We start from the raw sequence: 17,551 nt of genomic DNA, 5'->3' as shown, positions 1-17,551 counted from the left end.
CACTTAAATGTTGTACAGAGGCTGAGATTCCCTGTTTGGCATGCACAAACTTGGTCAATAAAGCTGATTCTGATTCTGAAAAGCAGAGAGAGAAAAAAAAAACAATAAGCCCGTAAAACAATGGTGAGCACGCGAGGTGTGTCTCCCACTCAGAAGAGCAGCACACGACGACTGTGGACTTCTCCAGACATTGGAATAAATCCACAGCGCAGTGTTGTCATCGTTCTGAGCGAAACCGCGGAGAAAAACATACTGATGTTGCTGTTCAAATCAGTCCGGGCGCGTGAGTAGTCATTTTTCATGGACATTTTATTATGTTTAAGGCGTTGTCAAGCAAGTTTGATTTTTCTTTTTTTAGGATTTACTAACATGTACACGGTGTTAAAAAGAAAAAGATCATTTTTGGCCTGGATTAAAATTGATTGAGAATGCTCATCGTGACCAATTTGACTGTTCAGAAAGTTGCGCTGCTAATGTAAATTTGATTAAGATTCACGCATATAGTCTAAACCTAATGTACATTTTCTGAAATGCCACGTTTGCAAACTTTTTTTTTTTTGTAATTGGTGTTTATAAAGCGAATTGCATATGGTTGTATTTAAAAACAAATCACAAAAGACAATAGGGAACCGCAGAAGAAATGTGAACAAAAGTATTGGGACAGTTGACAATTCCAAAAAGCATTTCCCACTTTTTGTCGTGTTGAATCCTAATATTATTGAAATTAATATATAGGCTACATATATTTACAGTATGTGTGACATTGACGAGCAATTTTATACTGCATTTTTGTGATTTTAGAACCAAGCAATGGTAGAAGAAGGCGGCAATGAGGTGTAAGGTGAAGAACGAGACATCGGAATGCCACGAGCTGTCTCCTTTCTTTCTCTGTTGCTTGGCCTCACAGGATATGGTATGTGTGACCAAATGGACTCCATCAGTGATTGTCAAAATGTGTTTACGGGTGTGCGTACTTCCTCTATTGCTTCGTGAACACTGCACAAAATGTTCAAACTGTCCAAAACATCATGAGGGCTACTTATGATGCAAGAACTGCATGGTAGTTTGATGAGTGTGATGCCTACTGTGGATATCATCAAATTAAATATAACACTTGCATTAACAGTTCTATTTTCTGATTATTTTGTTCCTTCAACTATGATTAACACCTCTCATGGTCTTTTCTGTGCTCTCTGGTCAAGCTTTGGCAGGGCTCAACATCTGGCCCTCCTTCCACGTTGCCCTTAGCAACGCCAGTGTATTCGTGGACTACAGCACAAAAACCAACAGCAGCCTCATCGGCCATCTGAGTGTATCTCTGATTGACATGAACACCAACACCAGCCTCCTGACTCGGACTCTGCCTAACAACCAGTCTGCTGGTAGGGTGGAGTTCAGCTGCTCCTGTTTCCTGTATGCTGGAACTTTCCGCTTCCTGCTGAAGCAGATCAGCACGGCGGAGGAGTCCCACGCAAATAGGACGGAGCGTTCGGAGAGTACCGCATGGTGGTGGAGTTCAGAACTGCAGGTGCAATGGCCCACCTTTCACATTGCGGTCGAGAGGGTCGGGAACCACTCGGGAGCTTTTCAGGCAAGTCCCAACTAAAAATCGAGTCTTCTTTTCATTGCAGCAAACGTGGGCCGAATTCTGAAGATGCTAAATCCATCATGAGGGTTGTCACTACATACATGTTTTCCTCTCTCCAGATCGGCTTATCAACCAACGAACACTTCCAACCTTGCTCCAGCATTCTCCAACCTGCTCTGCTGCTAGAAGTCAGCTATATGGAATACAACCAGATTGGCCGAAAGGGCATCAATAAGGTGCAAGCCCGCACGCTCCATCCCATCCAACCTCTCCGTTCCCAGATGATCAAGCTTCCCTGTGCTTTTCCATTCACGGAGAAAGACTTCATACAAGTCTCCCTGCGCTCCCCCCATTCAACACAGGAGGTGAAAAGCTCTGGTCCTCTCTACCTGTCCCATATCTTCTCCTATAAATTGCTCGTGGAAAACGCCAATACCTACAAGAGTAGGTGTGAAGGGACTGTGACCGTGAAGCTCGTAACTCCACCTTGTGCGCACATTGATGGCAAAGTACTGTTGTATAAGGACAGAGTTGTTGGAAGAGGGGTCGCCGTCCCCTCTGGGACGGCGGGAGCAGGAGGAACAACACCGATGGGCTTCGGGCAAGAGGAGCCGTCTTCTCCTCCGTTGGCTTTTAACTGGCTCACTCAAGGAGAGAACGAGACGGAATTCAACTGCTCTGTTTTTTCCCCGGGAAGGAGTAAGTACTGCTTCCGGTTTGTGTTTAACTACAGCCGCTCGCCTAGTCCGGCTCAGACCTGCCTGGTGGTGCACAGGAGCGAAGGTGAGCAGTTTGGTGTTCCTCTATTGTAAAATTTCTCAAATGAATTCCATTAAAGTGTACTGTTTAAAATTAAAATGTTCTTTTTGTGTGTGTCAAGAATCATGGGGACCCTGGAAACAGTGGAGTGTGTGCAGTGTGAGCTGTGGAGAAGGTGTAAGGGAACGTGTGCGGGAGTGTTTGTTGCCCTCTGGCGTGGAAGGGAAGCAGTGCACTGGAATGGTGAAGGAACAGTCCCTCTGCTCCCTGGAAGACTGTGCAGGTACTTATGCTAATGCCATCAAATCAAAATATTGCCAAACATGCAACGCTGTCTCTTTCTCACCCTCCAGCATTTGCAGCTCCGTCTCCATCCCTTCCTCCCGTGCCGGCTGGAGTCGGTCCCTTCGGTGGCAACATGGTGGCCATCGTTGGCATCTCCCTCTGCCTGGTCGTCATTCTGGCCACCGTGGTGATTACCCTGTGGAGGAAGCTCTGCCGTACCCCTCAGTGCAGCTCCGTCCGTAGAGGCTCCGCGCACTCCCCGGGTGGGCGCAAACTCTCCGACGAGACCTCCATTTGCGGCGCCGGCCTCCAGAGACCGAGCTCGGTCGGCGTCGGTTCGACCCAGATCCACAGGCCTTCCCTGGGCGGTCCTCCTCTTCCTCAGACAGCGGTGATGCCTCTCTCACAGGATCCAGAGAGGCTGTCACCCACTGGTCAGAAGGTCCTGCCTCCCATTTTTGGGTACGGATTTGAATCAGGTTTAAAAAGCAGTCAGGTTGCAGTGTAAAACGTGTTCCGTCTCCTCCTAGGTACCGTTTAGCTCAGCAGCAGTTAAAAGAAATGAAGAAAAAGGGCTTAAAGGAGGCCACGCAACTCTACCACGTGTCCTCAAGCCCGGTTCACGATACTTCGCTAGAGAAGCCGACGTCACCGACCAATTCCCACATTCCATCACCCATCGCGTCCTCCTTTTCTGAGCCACCGTCGCAAACTTCTCGGATCACGCTGGACCGACCGGGTCCCAGAGTGGATCTCATCTTGGGTCCTCAAGTATCCAAGTGGCGAGACCGCACTGCCGATTGGGTGGAGATGGTGGAGAGGAGTAGCGTAGCAGGTGTTGCCGACAGACCCATGACAAACCCGTATCACAAGAATCCAAATTTCCGCAGGACCTCCAGTTTTACGGAGGCAAAACCTCAGTCTTCATCTGCGGGGTACTACCGAGACAGAAGCATGACTCAGGTGAACGTCACAAATTTGTCATTTTCGTTCTATTTTAGATGATCAACAATTGTTTAATTACTCTAAATGACTGTTCAGGTGGGATGTCGGACCCTTCCTGAAGGAAACTCATGGTCCAAAGAGAGAAGAGAGAGGTCTCCATTTAGCGCTTACCCCATTCCAGAGCATGATACTCCAAAGTGGGCCCATTCTAGACCCCAGAGGGATCCCTCAATACAGACTTCCACTCCTTATCAAGTGAAACACACGGGAACCAGTACCTCGAAACACGTGGACCACTGTGGCGTTGGGGAGAAACAGCCGAGGGGCGCGGCAGGAAGCAGAGCTCCTCACGAGGGAATTTCAGGGATCGGCGGCCCACTCTCAAATCCTGACTGTCAGTACGGAGCAAACCTGAGTGTGGAACGGGCCGAGCTGAACTGGAATCGCCGCGGTCCGTCGCCGGTCCAGAGGAACATGCTGGCACGGAAATTGAAGGAGGCTCAGTCCTGCTCCAGCGTCAGAGGGCGTCAGCGGAGCTCCACCTTCAGCGTGTCGTCATCGGAAAAGAGGGAAGAACACGGCAGACCGCGTCCCGGTTCGGGATACTACGGCGGCACTGAAAGCTCCGCTTACGCCCTGAGTGAGGCGGAGCAACGGGTGCTGCGTCTTTCACCAGACGAGAGTTAGATCACGAAGAAATGTGATTATCTTTTCTCAGGAGAATTTAACAAGATTAAAGTCGTCCGGGTTTGAAGATTGTTTTGTAATAGTTAATCATTCCAATTGTGCCAAATAACATAATTTATGTTTTCAGTGAATGGGCATATTTTTGATGTTTCCAACAAAGGTTTAAATAAAATGTTTTGCCACTGCTTTATATCAAATTAAACAGTTTTTCCACACAAATCCTGTAATATAAATTGAGGCAATTTATTTTTATCATGGGTTATATCACTTACATTGCTGGTATTGATTGCCTATTTGTAATGTTGATACGTTACTGTCAAAGAGTAATGACATATATGATTTAACCTTCCCCGCCACCGCTGCCCATGGCGTCCAAGAAAAGCAGAGGACGAACCTTCATGGTGGTGTGTCGAAGGGAGTACCAAAGGCCCCTCCATGTGCCCCACACGATGCCGTTATCAAACTGGCCCTTGTACTCCCCTTTGCGGTAGAATTTTCCATTCAAGTTGGCAAAATGGCATCTGTTGGCAGAAAGGAGAAATAAACCACCAGCATATCAGTTCCAGATATGACGTAGTGTTCTACAAGTCTCACCTGTTGTACCACCAACCCGCGTTGTTCTCCTGAGCACAACTGCCTTGAGTGTAACGGTCATTGTCCTGTTGTCCATGACATCATCTTTAAAAAACCATATTTCACAGAAGAGTGAGAAGTCAACTACTAACCTGATCCCTAGTGCTGAACTGCATGCTGCTGAGACCCGCCGACCAGCGCTCCACCATCCCCCCACCGCCTGCTAGAGCATCTCCAGCTTTTCCGCTGTACGTCTTGTACCGTAGCCGGTAGCGATCCTATTGGAAAATCAAAAATCATCTATATGACTTGAAAAGATGCAATCATGAAAGAGGAGAATTGCGTTACAAACAGCTTCATTGCTGATGCGGAAGTTCTCATAATACGCATGATTTCTTTGTCCCGCCCAGTCCATTAAGTCTATCTTCACCAGATTCCGACCTTGGGACACAAATAGTCAATTAAAATAAATTGACAGAATGTAATAGCTTTGTCAAATTCTTGCTTACCGTCCGACAGCAGTGAATAGATGTGCTCATTTCCCAACCAGAACTCGTCATTCCACAGCTTGAAGTCGCCAAAGCCATCTCTGTAATCCACCCAGTCTCTTTGAAGAGACACACATATATCAACAAGATGATGATATCAAATAATCAATCATCAATATAGTAACACCTGTCAAAGTCAACTTTTCCATTCCGCCTTCTCTGGAACACTGTCCATCCTCCTCCATCGTCCATGTCGCAGTAGACCAAAACTGGCTCTTGGTCAATTTTAGGTCTGATGCGGTAAAACCCACTGCTTGGTCTGATTCTGTCAAACAGCTCAGAGCAATCTAAAAGCAGAACAAAAGAGAATTATTACAAATATCTCCAAAATAAAAATAAAGACATATCGGACCGGTTGTACCTCGGTCGTGGACCATCAGGCTTCCGGCTGGTGGAAGAGGCGTCGTCAGGCTCGTGTTTGAGTCCGACGGAGGAGTCTGAGCAGGTGAAATCTGGCGGAACAATTGGTGCCTCTGCAAGTTTTCCACCTGCCAAGTTCTGATGACAAGTTTGTTTTCCAGTCTCTTTATGCTTCGCTTGAGAGCTGCAACATCCGGACTGCATCCCTTTGAAAGAAAAAAGGATTACAAATCCATCCAGCCACAAATAGGACCAAGTGGATTACTCACCGATGATGAAGTCTTGGTTGGGAAAACCAGGAAAAACATCAACATTGGGAAGGATGTCTAAAATGATAGCAAACATTTCACTTCAATAAAAGATATATTTAACGGCTCGACGTACGCAGTATCTACCTACCTTCATTTTGCAGCGTTCCCTTTGTTGTCTCCGGACTCTTGTGTTCTGCAGTCAGAATTGAGTTCAAGATGGGTTGGGTTGGTTCTGCATGGTCCGCATTAGAGGAAAAACATTGCCAAAGGTTTTTCTTCCCCTCTGTCAAGCATTCCATCTTTCAGGAGTAGTTGAGGTCATCCTTTTAATTCCGGGAATTATCTCGAGCATTCTCCTTGAGTTGATTTCATTATTTGTGTGGAGGTGCACGTGAAAAATGTTCTAGAGACAATTCCATTTTCTCAGTCCTGAACGATGCTTTTTAAATAATGCCCGAGTGTGGAATCAGGTAGACCGATATATTGTTTTATTGTCATTGTGCAGAGTAGAGGTACATAGCCAATGAAATGCAGCTAGCACCTAATCAGAAGTGTAAAAATAAATTTTAGACTGCAACATAAGTGATGCATCATGTTATGTACAATGATGTTATGTACAATGAAACAACCAAGTTACAATATACAAGTCATATATTATTTAGTATGTGTATATCATATAAACATATTTACAGATTAATATATACAGTGTCAATTCGTTGAAGAGGTTAAATCTGTGCAACATATATAAATAGCGCAAATACCACGTTGATAAAAGTGAGTGCCATGTTGGGAAGTTGAAGATTCCAGCATGGATGTTCTTCCTGAGCTTAAAAGTTGAAGCTGAACCTCATCTCTCAAGAGTCTTTCACTTTGCTTTGTGTGCATTTCCATGTGGAACTTAATGGCATCTTAGAAGAAAATAAAGTGCTATGGCATGTCCATAATTAAAAAACAACAAAAAAAAAAACACTGTAAACTGAGGATTCGTTAAAAATGGTGACTACGACGCACACGCAGTAAAGTCTGTTGTGCAGTTTCTAGATTCTCTTTTTGTCTTGGCTCCATCGTCCGTCCCACCTGAGCCTCAACAGCCTCCAGTATCAGCAGCAGTGATTCCTAAACCCTCAAAGACGCAATGAAGCTTGTCTGTGCCTAACTGCGCGGTGGTGGAGGGCTTATTCTGAAAACGCTCCAGTAAGCTTTGGAGCTCTTCCTCTAAATTCAGTGCGGCGGCAGACTGCTCAGTCTGTATGGTGGACGATTCTTCTTCAAATCGCTCCAGGATAACGTGGAGCTCTTCCTCTAAGCTCTGAGGCTCCGACGAATTCACAGTTAATGGTCTGGCGTGTTTGTCATGGGGTAGGGGCATGTAATTTACGCCGCTCAGAAGCTGTGAGAATTCCATCCCGGATGAAGTTGGAGCGGCTGGAGGCATGAAGTTATGCACAAAAGTAGGAAGGCTGGCTTTAGCCTGCTGCTGCTGCTGCTGTTGTTGTTGCTGCTGCTGCTGCTGCTGCTGTTGTAAACATGCAAGGTTGCTCACAGACTGGGATTCTGCCGGTGTAGGGTATCGTTCAGGCCCCATCATGCCCGTCTGGACCGGAGCCACGCACATCCTGGTGGGCTGTGGAGCTTCAGGATCTTGATGGGAAAAAAAAAAAATCGGATTAATATCAGTCCACAACAAGTTGGGTGATCTACTTGAATTTCAAAACTATCTTGACTATCAATTTGTGTAATGCAAAGAAAAAACTGTACCGGTAGCATTGCCCCTCATCCTCTTCCTCTTTTTGCCCTACATGATAAAAAAAATCATAAATCAGCAAATATGAACAATATATCCCAATTAATGTGCAAAATATTGGACACACACATAGTTGTCACACATGGACCAGTTGGGATACAACTGGGCATGACGTCTCCTCTCAACATCTGCTTCTTCGTAGTATTTGGCCTGGTCTTGCTGTGGTAGTGAATTCCACTGTGGACACATAGCAACAACTTGGAAATGTGGCTATTGGATGATTTATCGCATTTTGGTGAATTGAATCTTTTTTCAAAGATGATATTTGAGGTCTCCGGAGCACACTCACCATTTCTCCCAGGATGACATTTACTGACGCGCTGTCTTTCTTATCCAGTTTTCCCATGAGGGCTTTGCGATGCTTCCTTGCAAACACCATGAAGGCATTTGGTGGTTTCTTTATGTACTGGTGGTGCTCCACCTCATCGTCGGCATCTCTCCTATTAACCAAGCGAGACGGTTCGTTTTTATCCAAAATAGAGACATTTTACATCACCAGACAAAAACAAGAGCCAAAGTATTCAGTGCTTTCATCCAAGTTTTATGATTTGAAAACATTTCATTTTGATTGCAAGGTTTGTTGCAGGTTAAAATCTTAACAGGAGTGTTTGACACTTACATAAAGACACCTGGAGTGAGATTGGGGTTCCCTGGCATCATCATTGTTGTGCCTCCCATCTGAAAAAGACCAAAAAAAAAGAAAATTAATTTAAAAAACTCGTAAAAAAAAAAAAAGTCCAGTGGCCAAGTCAGGTTTTACCATTTGTGGAGGAGCAGCAGCAAAATTAACTGATGTCGGCGGAACAAAGTTTTGCACGGGCCACCAATATGGCACCTGCTGTGGAAAAGGCATACAGGCTATATTACGGCATCACATATACCAGCAGTGAGCACATTTATTTTCTATCCGCCCATAAAAATACATGAAAATATGCATTTGGGTTGTTTGGCCACAAATTGGATTGCAATATGAGGCCAGCACATGGAAAATGCCGAGAGAGCAAATGGGACTTTTTTTCTGCAGCCAAGACTTGAAAACTAATCTATAGACTTGTAAAAAGTGACATAAGTAAGATTTAAACTAAATTGTGAGAAGGCACATCAAAAATGTAAAAAGCACACAATAGGGAGAAATAGGGAGATTATATTCAACATTTTTATGCAAACTTTAAAATTTGCTGCAGACCACTGTAAGATATTTTTGGGGTAACACTCCAATACCTAAATGTGATGCATGATCCAAGATGGTGACATAATATTTCATTCATCATTCCATTAGAGCTATGTTAGAACTAAGCGATTTGACATGCAAATTGCATCACCATGTGAGCATGTCAACAAACGTGGAATAGCCTCAAACAGCATCTCATAAATGCTTTGCATGCTTACCTGGCCATGACTGTAATATCCTGCAGCAGCACTGTTCATGTACATGACCGGCTGAGGTCCGTTGAACATGTCCGGAGCAGCGAGGGTCGGCCCTTGCTCCGCGAAGCGAGGTAAGGCCTGGTAATTGAACCGCACGTCTCTCGGATCACAACTTGGCCACATTTGATCCATTTTGTCACATAGTTTGCAGCGAGCAATGCGGAAGCAGCACCAAAATCGCAAGATTGCACATCTCAAACTCAGGTGACTTGAGTGACGCGCGCGGAACGATGACGGATTTCACACAGTTTTGTAAGCGATAACATCAACTTTCACATAAATAAAACGTCTGCCGTGACACGTCCTACTACAGACACGTTTAAACGCTACAACATCACGTAATGCAATTATGACGTCCAAGCGTCAGGATTTGCGATGCGCGGAGGGACACGCTCAATTTACCAGTGCCATTGGGAAATGCATTCATTAGAATTAGACAGAGATTTAAAAAAATAAAATAATACAACACTGATAAGTAGACGCAGCATAATTTAATACTTTGGGGGTAAAATTTGGATTTAGGAAACAAAGGGATGTTAAATAAGGTGCAGGAACAATTACAATACAATAATATAACAAGATTAAAATGATAGTGCATAGCCTAAAATACAAATGCATGCACTATCTCAATAAATAAATAAAAACATTTAAAAAAATAAAATTGGGACATTATCAAGTATCTGCATGGCTCAAAACTAGGGATGTGTTGGTATAAAACTTCAGGCTATTTCAGAGAGAGAACAGATTTTTTTTCTTTTTTTTTTGTTCAGATTTCTTAAGACCAGACAATAATCAGTGACATATTTTCTCTTTTATTTACCAACAAAGAGCGGACAACATTGAATACTGGCACAAAAAATGAGGAAGCAGAGTTTGTTTTTCTGGTCAACATCAGCATTACATGATCAGTAGTAGAACACACCACATAAAGCGAGGTACAAATGAGATTTTTCTGACAATGACCGAGGAATTATTTTGATCCGCACAAACAAGGCAGTGTGGGTTAACCTGCACACCCACGTAATAAGGCACCCAATTTTCGAACCGTATACAACTTGCTATCATTCCAGTCAAGATTATAGGCACAAACTGAATATTTGTCTTACATTGTGCTCATGTTTGCAAGTGTGTTGATACGAGTCAGCGCCACCCTGTGCAACGGTAACGTCACGTTTAAAAACATAAAATAGCCTTAAAAGGATGTTGAGCAATGTAGTAATATCAAATTGACTTCAAAGCCCAGCTTGCAATTTTCTTTCCATGGTCACTTTGACAGTCAAAACAGAAACGTTTGGGTAAAACTAATAAGGCCTCTTTTCATGGTGCAATGAATGTAAAATTTATTCTATTGGTCTTTTCAAAAAGTTTCAACTTGGTGTTGATCTTGTTTGTTAGCTCTTTAGGTATTTGTGATACTTTATAGCTGGACCAAGATTAAACTCTTAATTCCCCTTTTAATTGAAAAAGCAACTATGGCAATGAAAATGTCACTGTTATGAACATAAAAAAACTGTAGTGTTTTTAAAAAAAGTCAAAGTCTGTCATTAAATGAGATGATTCCGTAACCAGAGCTACAATCTCACATTGCTCTACGTTGAAAATGACACAACAACAACAACAACACTGTTTGAACTGGTACTCTCCCTTCAAAACCTCAGATGAAATATTTTTGCATTTTTGAACATCCATAACCCCTAACACATTTCCCCATTTCACTTTATATTATATTTGCATTTGCTGTTGAATTAATTTAAAAAATGTACACAAACATTAAGGCTAAGCTAATAAATTATGTTTTTAAAAGAAAAAAAACAAATGTTTAATTTCCAATAAAACTCAGTGCTAAACTGTAATCAGTTAATTCGCCACAGTGCAGAGCCATGGTGGAAGGGTCCACACTGCTCCCTAGCGATGGATGGGTTGAGCTCCCAGCAAGTAGACGGCGACACCGGCTGGCTGCTCCTTAAGTTAATAGCCACTATTTCTCAAGCGTCCCTTCATATCAGCTTGTCCTTTGTGGTTCAACATGAAGAGTGGGCCAAACTCCACATAAAAACTAAATAAAGGGGACATTTGCAAATGAATCAAGGGGCAATTTTTCAATTGTTGTGAAAATACAGCAAATTGTCATATAAATGAAGTATTAAAGATGATCCAATAAAGATCCAATAAAAACTTGGGGGCCTTTGCCAATAACGATCAACATACCTTTACTTGTGGTCTGTACTTGAGGTAGGTTGTTCTGATTTGCAAACTGAAAATAAGGGGGGAAAAAAACACATGAATGGGCTTGGACATGTTTCATCACAGCAGTAATGTGAGCGAGGCGTGTACCTGAGAAGTATGTGCAGATACGAGCCCAAGCCTGTGAAGATGTGCCACCAGGCATGGAACTGTGTCACCACTCCGACACCAGGGGGCAGTCTTTGTCTACTGGCTCTATCACGCAGTAGGCAACAAGACAGTCATATGACCATTTGGAAAATAACTTGAGTGCAATTAGAGCCACGATACATTAGAAAAACTCACCTTAAGGAGTCACAGAAAATATTGTCAATGTTCCACAGAAGAAAGCCTAACAGAAATATACCCAAGGAGGTGTAACACAAAGGCCGTAACCATGGGTACACCCTATAAATGAGACAAAAGCCAAATTGTTATTTTAGGAATATTGATGAGACGAGATTTCCAATGCAAATAATCGACTCGGCCAACTCACCATGTAACAATGAAGACCGATCGCAACACCAGACACGCGACTAAAGCGCCGTACATGACCTGAAAAAGACAAGTCATTTGGAAAAGCAGCTCTATTCATTGTTAGCTCTGCTCATTTAAAGATAGAAAGTTTAGCGTCTAGAGCCGTCAATGGCAGGGAATGAGTTTTCCATGTTTATTTAAGAAGTACAAGAAAGTGAAGGCCCAAAAGCAAACAAGCAAGATCACAGAGCGGAACACAAACTCACTTGGTGAAACACTGGTTCCTTCCACTGTAAATAGACCTGCAACAAAAAATCCATTTTGGAAAAATGCAACAAGAGCCAACAAAGTGATAATAAATACTCACCATAGTTACTGTGACGCTGAAGATTAATAATAACGCTACAGGAAACCAGCTAATGCTGTTCCCTTGTTTGAAGCACTCGTATCTAGAAAAAAATAGATACAATGTTCTTATGTGTCCACTGTATTGGGGATGTTTAAAAGCTTGAAAGCTGGAGCCACTTACAGACAGTAGACAAAGACACACGTGCTGTAAATCATTGGCAACTCGTCCAGTAGCTGCAAATAGCAGTCAACAAAGCATGTATTGTGTTAGCGACGTAGAATTTTCTTTTTTCTTTTTTTAGTTGCCTCAGTGCATGATTAGATTGCGCAACACTGACCATCACTTTGACTTGCTTACCTGCATTTCATAGAGCAGCGTCATGTGGAAGCACCAGGAACCAACACCGACAGCTGAGTGACACAAGGAAAATGTGACTGGAGCCTTTATGGATGATTTCCGCATCTTTTTAAAACACAATCATGAAAAGGACTGACCTGCAAGTCCAAGGAAAGAGAAGATGTAGCACAACTCAAGGCCATGGCGAAATGTCTGGATGGCCCCGCAAATGGGGGGAAGAATCATAATCAGGTTGCTTACAGTGTTCCCTGCGCAGGCAAGCAAACAAGTGCATCATAGTGAGAGACGAGATTGTGAAGATGGCCACACTTCAAGGACTGCTTTGACGTATGACAAAATCTGGCTATCTGAGGAAAACTCCCACAAAGTTCAAATCATACAAGTCTACCATTGTCTTTGTATGCTAAATCAATCAATAACTTTGGACTAGACTGATTTATCACAAGTGCAGTGGAGGTCTAAAAACAAAAAATCATGTTTCTACCTGGGTGCGGTGATGTGCAAACAAGACCTTATCAGTTTGAAAAGCAGAACACCTTGAGTGTTTTCTCAACGGACACATTCTATTTAGAACTGCAGGTGACTGATCTGATAGACTTTGGTCAGCGACTAAATACAATCATATAATTACTTGATTACTTTGCAATGAACCATGTAGAAGAATGGCACACATTTGATGAAAGACAAAGATTTGGAGTATATTCTTTATCGCTTTTAAAACGTGGCTGCATTCCAGGTAGTCATTGTTACCTGAATGACTGTTACCATGCTGAAGCACAATCCCTGTGTCATCTGTATAAACAAAAGCTCCAACTGACAGAAAGGGGGGGAGACAAAACGTGGGTTTGTGGATTTTTTTTTTTTTTCTATCCAATTTTGGGTACCGTTACTATACTTGCACAGTTTGATTAGCGAGGTAGTTATTTGTATTATTCTAGATGCGTAGTTGGGCACCAAGTGGTTGCATAATTGCCAATGGTGCATAGGTGTATCTAATAAAGTGACCAAGATTAGTCAACAATGGCTTGTTAAGAATGGGCTGTTATCAAGAAGAACATCCGGGCCAGTTCAGATCCTGCTCCTATTGTTTCTTGAGAAACCTGTTTTTGCAGGAAGGTTTTTGCTTTCTTTGTGTCATGGTCGCGGCGGAACACCAGCGGCGTGCACGTTTACGAATGAGCGGAAATGACATGTGCATTGAAATCATGGGAAATATTAATACAGCATAAATGCACCTTTTTGCGTGGGACGGAAATATTAAGGATATATCAAGCTTGCATCGCAGTTCGATGACAAATAAAAAAAAACATGCATTGTGTTGACAACCCCCCGCATGAACAAATTGTGTTACTCACAGAATTCGGCGATGTAGTATGAGACGACATAATTCTCTTCACACCAGTCGAGCGTGGATGTGGGCCGCCCCCAGTATCCGTGCCTGTCCAACGAGGGAGCCATGATGGGAACGGAGGAGTTGGTGCGGCCACTAACGGATTTGGAGTCCCATCCCCGTTGCGCGTACGCGGCCTATGACAGCTGGAGATGGGAAGCAGGTCGGCACATTGGGGCGTGTGACGTCATTGCGCTACGTCCCTCTAGTGTCATTTGACGTGTACTGCTCGCCGGTGCTATGCATACTGTCCACTAGAGGTCGCCAAATCTTTTGTTTCTCAATCAAATTGAAAATTTGCTTAGGGGACATTGTGAGAAAAAAAAATCTTAGTCAAATTCCCATGAAAACACCCAATGAAGAACAAAATGAGAAACTTTGGATGAATCAGCACCACATATCTCGAATACCTCTTGGTTAAACTGAAATGTCAAGACAAACAATGAAGCTTCATTATCTTTTCAAAGTTCCAACTGTATTTGACAGACCATATTAGACTGGCACACTGACACAGCCTTTTTTAAAAATTTTATTCAAGTAAATTGTATTCAAAGTCATTTGACAACGTTGCACCAATGATACCGTCCTAAAGGATCCTCTGAATAAAGACACTCCTTTTCAAATGCTTGTGGAATGGTATCAGTGTGTGACAGGAATGTACTTAACTAACTAACTATCTCTCACACACACATGCAGACACGCACACTCACACTCACACACGTAAATAAAGACAAGTCGGCATGTGGTTATAATTCATCCCTCATCTTTTCTCCCTTTGGCCTGACCATCCTGCCAATAAACAGGATGGAGTTGGTCTTCTTGTCCTTGACCAAGAAGATGAAAGGATGGTCTACATAAAAAAGTTTGGGGGACTTCAGCTTTTCAGAGCTAAATATGCTCGTGTCCATCTCATTTCCTTCTGTGGACAGTTCCATGGTGGCTGCATGGAAGACGCTGGACAGGTAGAGGTCCTTTTTCCCAGAGATGTTGGACAAGTCTGCTTTGGATTTGCTCACTGCCTCTGTCAGGCCCAACTTCTCAAGATGTTTCTAAAGATGAATAGACAGACAGATAGCTCATGCAGGATGAACTATTTAAAATGTATTTGTTGCGTTGATGATAATTACGTACCTGCAAGTTGTGACTGACTTCCATGCTAACTTTGGGCATTGACAAAGCCACTGGTGTCTGCTGCAGCTTACTCAGCCAACTATCCAGCTGCTTCTTGTTCAACATTTTCTCAACTCTCTCCAGACTTTCCACTTGATGTGGCATGATGAACACCACACTAGATTTCTTATGAGCCAGCGGCATGTTCAGAATCCGCACATTATTGGTCGCGTCGTCGTAGAAGTCGTAAAAGCCTGGTAAAACAAATGATAAAATTGCGGTGACTCCAAATAAAACAATATTTTGATTTCAAATCCAGACATTTCATAAGATGCTGTTGAATTCTACACTGCCGAACTACCTGTGCGGTGCATCATCTCTATTGCAACAGTGTGGCTATGGGAGGCCATGAATCCACGCTTGTCAACCATCTGGGGATGGAACTGCTCATCCCAGTGAGCTTTAAAAAAAAAAAAAAAAGTAAATTTTAATATCCGTTAAACCATCCATCCATCTTCCGCTTATCTGGCGTTGGGTCACGGGGGCATAGTGCCACCTAGGTTGGTTCCAGCACACCCGTGACCCAAGTGAGAAGAAGCTGCATAGAAGATAAATGGATTATATACTATGATCAATATTTCTACTTACGTTTGAAAAACATAGCGTCGATGATCATGGCACCATCAGTCTGTTCTACAACCTTTGTGACTTCAGGCACTTTGCCGTCAGTGGACTTAGCAGCCCATTCATTGATGGCATTCAAAGCACTTTTCTTATCTTTGAAGTTTATTTTGGAGTTGTCACAATTGTAATGTTTTTTGCTGCTTTTCACAAAGGCATCCACAAATTTAACAGTGTTGGGTCCATACACACGCTTGCTCATCTTCCAGGTGACGTTACGTGCCTCGGGGTCGCTCACCTCGGTCAGGAGCTCGGCCAAGCCGGAATGCAGCTGCTCGTCTGTCACTTTAGCTGCATTCAGAACACTTTTGGCCTGAGAAGCAGTCGAGGCTTTTCCTCCAAGGGCCACCAGACCCAACGAGGAGGCCACCACCACAGGAGAAATGAGGATGTTTTCCACATTTTTCTCCTTTGCCATATCTTGGTAAAGACTGAAGGCTAAGTTGGCGCTGTTGTCAGCCAACGTGGTGGCGGCTTTACTCAGGACTTTGTCGGCGGATTCAGCCGTGGCGGCCGATGCTGCTGTGGCCAGGAGGGCCAGCGCTACCAAATGTATCCACATGGTGAAAAGTCTAGAAGTGAGAAGACATGAAGAAGAAAGGGGAAAATGAAAGGATAAAAGGCCAAATAGCTTTAACTGTATAATATCTGCAAAATCCAATTTCACAGAATGCACAAAATTGTGTTCATGTTTAGGAATATACAAGAAAAAAGCACAATTATGGCCTGCACTCCAGCAAATGCTAGTTTTTCCTTGGAGATATATTTAGAAAATAATATCTGGGATAGTGGGTTAGACATGCAATTCAAAGATCTCTCTAGAAAAGTATTACATAACAGCCACGTAGACAGCAGCTGGGTGTATCTTAACCCAAACCCAGGTCAATTTAGGTCTCAGAGCCTTGGGTTAACTTTTATTATTATTATTTTAAATTTTTTTATTAGCTGTGAATATTATAATCAGTAATCACATCTGGAAAGCCATTTTGAATATCATACAAAGACAAACTATGTGCTATATGTTTCAAATGTAGTCAAAGTGCCAAAGCTCTGACTCTGCTGTGTACTTCAACTCTATTTTCAATGTCGAATATTTCACAAATGCCACATTCAGTAGCCTACAATGGCATCACTAGTGCATATTTCAATCTTAACTTGTGATCTCTTTCCACATGCATGCCTGGGCAATAACACTCCTCACAATACTCGATCCCCTCCCTCTATTTATACTTGTATCTTACCTTATTAGGCCTCTTCAGCAATTCCAATGCTCACTCCAAATCTCTTTCCAAACACAAGTCGGACTCTTTCAAATGCTTCTTTTCTGAAGTCAAATGTTGGTGAAAGACTTGCAGGATTCCAACTCAGTTTTCAGTGAACAAAAATCCCTGCGCTGGAGTCTTGTTTCCACGATGTCCCGCCCATGTATCCAAGGGCAGGAGGAGAAGAATCCTCCCCGCCCCCCTGCTAGGTCCTAAAGCCCTAAATTGCTGGACTACAAGAGCAGTCAGACACCCTGGATTATTTTTTGTAGGTCCATATATGTTAAAGCAAAACATGAAGTTGACTTTATTCACGGAATGTATTCATTCATCTCTGAAAAGTACACAAGCCTCTTGAGTATGTACTATTCTTCCAGCTGGTTCTTCTGGGAATACAAACTTTGGGAAGTGAACATTCTCGTTCCATATTTCCCACTGTGCCCATCCCCCCGACTGCAGGAGTTGTTGTAAATT

The 17,551-nt window shown here is 43.1% G+C and overlaps 5 protein-coding genes across 5 annotated transcripts; 1 reads left to right on the top strand and 4 right to left on the bottom strand.

Moving 5' to 3' along the window:
• The first annotated feature begins 7 nt into the window (after positions 1 to 7).
• On the top strand, positions 8 to 4,829 carry LOC125982768 (thrombospondin type-1 domain-containing protein 1). Its single transcript, XM_049743765.2, has 8 exons — positions 8 to 283; positions 802 to 913; positions 1,203 to 1,591; positions 1,708 to 2,371; positions 2,469 to 2,630; positions 2,701 to 3,094; positions 3,163 to 3,595; positions 3,674 to 4,829. The coding sequence occupies exons 2-8, from the start codon at positions 862 to 864 to the stop codon at positions 4,262 to 4,264; spliced, it is 2,685 nt and encodes an 894-aa protein (XP_049599722.1). The 5' UTR covers positions 8 to 283; positions 802 to 861; the 3' UTR covers positions 4,265 to 4,829.
• Positions 4,487 to 6,263, bottom strand: fgl1b (fibrinogen like 1B). Its single transcript, XM_049743773.2, has 9 exons — positions 6,145 to 6,263; positions 6,015 to 6,071; positions 5,747 to 5,951; positions 5,513 to 5,672; positions 5,347 to 5,444; positions 5,190 to 5,278; positions 4,990 to 5,115; positions 4,859 to 4,923; positions 4,487 to 4,785 (listed from the first exon to the last, which is right to left on the bottom strand). The coding sequence occupies exons 1-9, from the start codon at positions 6,148 to 6,150 to the stop codon at positions 4,605 to 4,607; spliced, it is 987 nt and encodes a 328-aa protein (XP_049599730.1). The 5' UTR covers positions 6,151 to 6,263; the 3' UTR covers positions 4,487 to 4,604.
• A 204-nt stretch (positions 6,264 to 6,467) lies between these two features.
• Positions 6,468 to 9,862, bottom strand: LOC125981987 (transcription factor 7-like 1-D). The gene is made up of 7 exons (XM_049742108.2): positions 9,190 to 9,862; positions 8,561 to 8,638; positions 8,420 to 8,478; positions 8,090 to 8,240; positions 7,870 to 7,977; positions 7,755 to 7,791; positions 6,468 to 7,637 (listed from the first exon to the last, which is right to left on the bottom strand). The coding sequence occupies exons 1-7, from the start codon at positions 9,358 to 9,360 to the stop codon at positions 7,081 to 7,083; spliced, it is 1,161 nt and encodes a 386-aa protein (XP_049598065.1). The 5' UTR covers positions 9,361 to 9,862; the 3' UTR covers positions 6,468 to 7,080.
• Positions 9,863 to 10,020: 158 nt separating this feature from the next.
• On the bottom strand, positions 10,021 to 14,210 carry acer3 (alkaline ceramidase 3). The gene is made up of 11 exons (XM_049742109.2): positions 13,990 to 14,210; positions 12,772 to 12,882; positions 12,635 to 12,687; positions 12,458 to 12,510; positions 12,296 to 12,377; positions 12,195 to 12,230; positions 11,948 to 12,006; positions 11,758 to 11,859; positions 11,563 to 11,667; positions 11,437 to 11,482; positions 10,021 to 11,284 (listed from the first exon to the last, which is right to left on the bottom strand). Exons 1-11 carry the CDS (start codon positions 14,090 to 14,092, stop codon positions 11,231 to 11,233), a joined length of 804 nt encoding a protein of 267 aa, XP_049598066.1. The 5' UTR covers positions 14,093 to 14,210; the 3' UTR covers positions 10,021 to 11,230.
• A 504-nt stretch (positions 14,211 to 14,714) lies between these two features.
• On the bottom strand, positions 14,715 to 17,237 carry LOC125981986 (serpin H1). Its single transcript, XM_049742107.2, has 5 exons — positions 17,057 to 17,237; positions 15,783 to 16,387; positions 15,496 to 15,594; positions 15,156 to 15,388; positions 14,715 to 15,073 (listed from the first exon to the last, which is right to left on the bottom strand). The coding sequence occupies exons 2-5, from the start codon at positions 16,375 to 16,377 to the stop codon at positions 14,771 to 14,773; spliced, it is 1,230 nt and encodes a 409-aa protein (XP_049598064.1). The 5' UTR covers positions 16,378 to 16,387; positions 17,057 to 17,237; the 3' UTR covers positions 14,715 to 14,770.
• Positions 17,238 to 17,551: the final 314 nt, after the last annotated feature.

Source organism: Syngnathus scovelli, chromosome 15, assembly GCF_024217435.2.
Source record: "Syngnathus scovelli strain Florida chromosome 15, RoL_Ssco_1.2, whole genome shotgun sequence".
In the NCBI taxonomy this organism is placed as follows: domain Eukaryota; kingdom Metazoa; phylum Chordata; class Actinopteri; order Syngnathiformes; family Syngnathidae; genus Syngnathus; species Syngnathus scovelli.
The sequence above is the reverse complement of the archived record's forward strand: the minus strand, read 5'-3'. Positions and strand labels throughout refer to the sequence as shown.

Bases quoted from the DNA above. Each gene is read 5' to 3' on its own strand.
- LOC125982768 (XM_049743765.2), top strand. From the start codon at position 862: ATGCCACGAGCTGTCTCCTTTCTTTCTCTGTTGCTTGGCCTCACAGGA. The intron at 914-1,202 runs GTATGTGTGACC...TCTCTGGTCAAG, and splicing joins GCTTGGCCTCACAGGATATG to CTTTGGCAGGGCTCAACATC. The intron at 2,372-2,468 runs GTGAGCAGTTTG...GTGTGTGTCAAG, and splicing joins GGTGGTGCACAGGAGCGAAG to AATCATGGGGACCCTGGAAA.
- fgl1b (XM_049743773.2), bottom strand. The intron at 5,116-5,189 runs GTTTGTAACGCA...ATTTTCCAATAG, and splicing joins TCCGCATCAGCAATGAAGCT to GATCGCTACCGGCTACGGTA. The intron at 4,924-4,989 runs GTTAGTAGTTGA...CATGGACAACAG, and splicing joins AGTTCAGCACTAGGGATCAG to GACAATGACCGTTACACTCA.
- LOC125981987 (XM_049742108.2), bottom strand. From the start codon at position 9,360: ATGGATCAAATGTGGCCAAGTTGTGATCCGAGAGACGTGCGGTTCAAT. The intron at 8,241-8,419 runs GTAAGTGTCAAA...CTTGGTTAATAG, and splicing joins CTCACTCCAGGTGTCTTTAT to GAGAGATGCCGACGATGAGG. The intron at 7,978-8,089 runs GTGAGTGTGCTC...ATGTGTCCACAG, and splicing joins ATGTCATCCTGGGAGAAATG to TGGAATTCACTACCACAGCA.
- acer3 (XM_049742109.2), bottom strand. From the start codon at position 14,092: ATGGCTCCCTCGTTGGACAGGCACGGATACTGGGGGCGGCCCACATCC. The intron at 12,883-13,989 runs GTGAGTAACACA...TTGCCTGCGCAG, and splicing joins ATACTACATCGCCGAATTCT to GGAACACTGTAAGCAACCTG. The intron at 12,231-12,295 runs GTGAGTATTTAT...TTTTTGTTGCAG, and splicing joins TCAGCGTCACAGTAACTATG to GTCTATTTACAGTGGAAGGA.
- LOC125981986 (XM_049742107.2), bottom strand. From the start codon at position 16,377: ATGTGGATACATTTGGTAGCGCTGGCCCTCCTGGCCACAGCAGCATCG. The intron at 15,595-15,782 runs GTAAGTAGAAAT...TTTTTTTTAAAG, and splicing joins CGACGCTATGTTTTTCAAAC to CTCACTGGGATGAGCAGTTC. The intron at 15,389-15,495 runs GTAGTTCGGCAG...TTGTTTTACCAG, and splicing joins AGAGATGATGCACCGCACAG to GCTTTTACGACTTCTACGAC.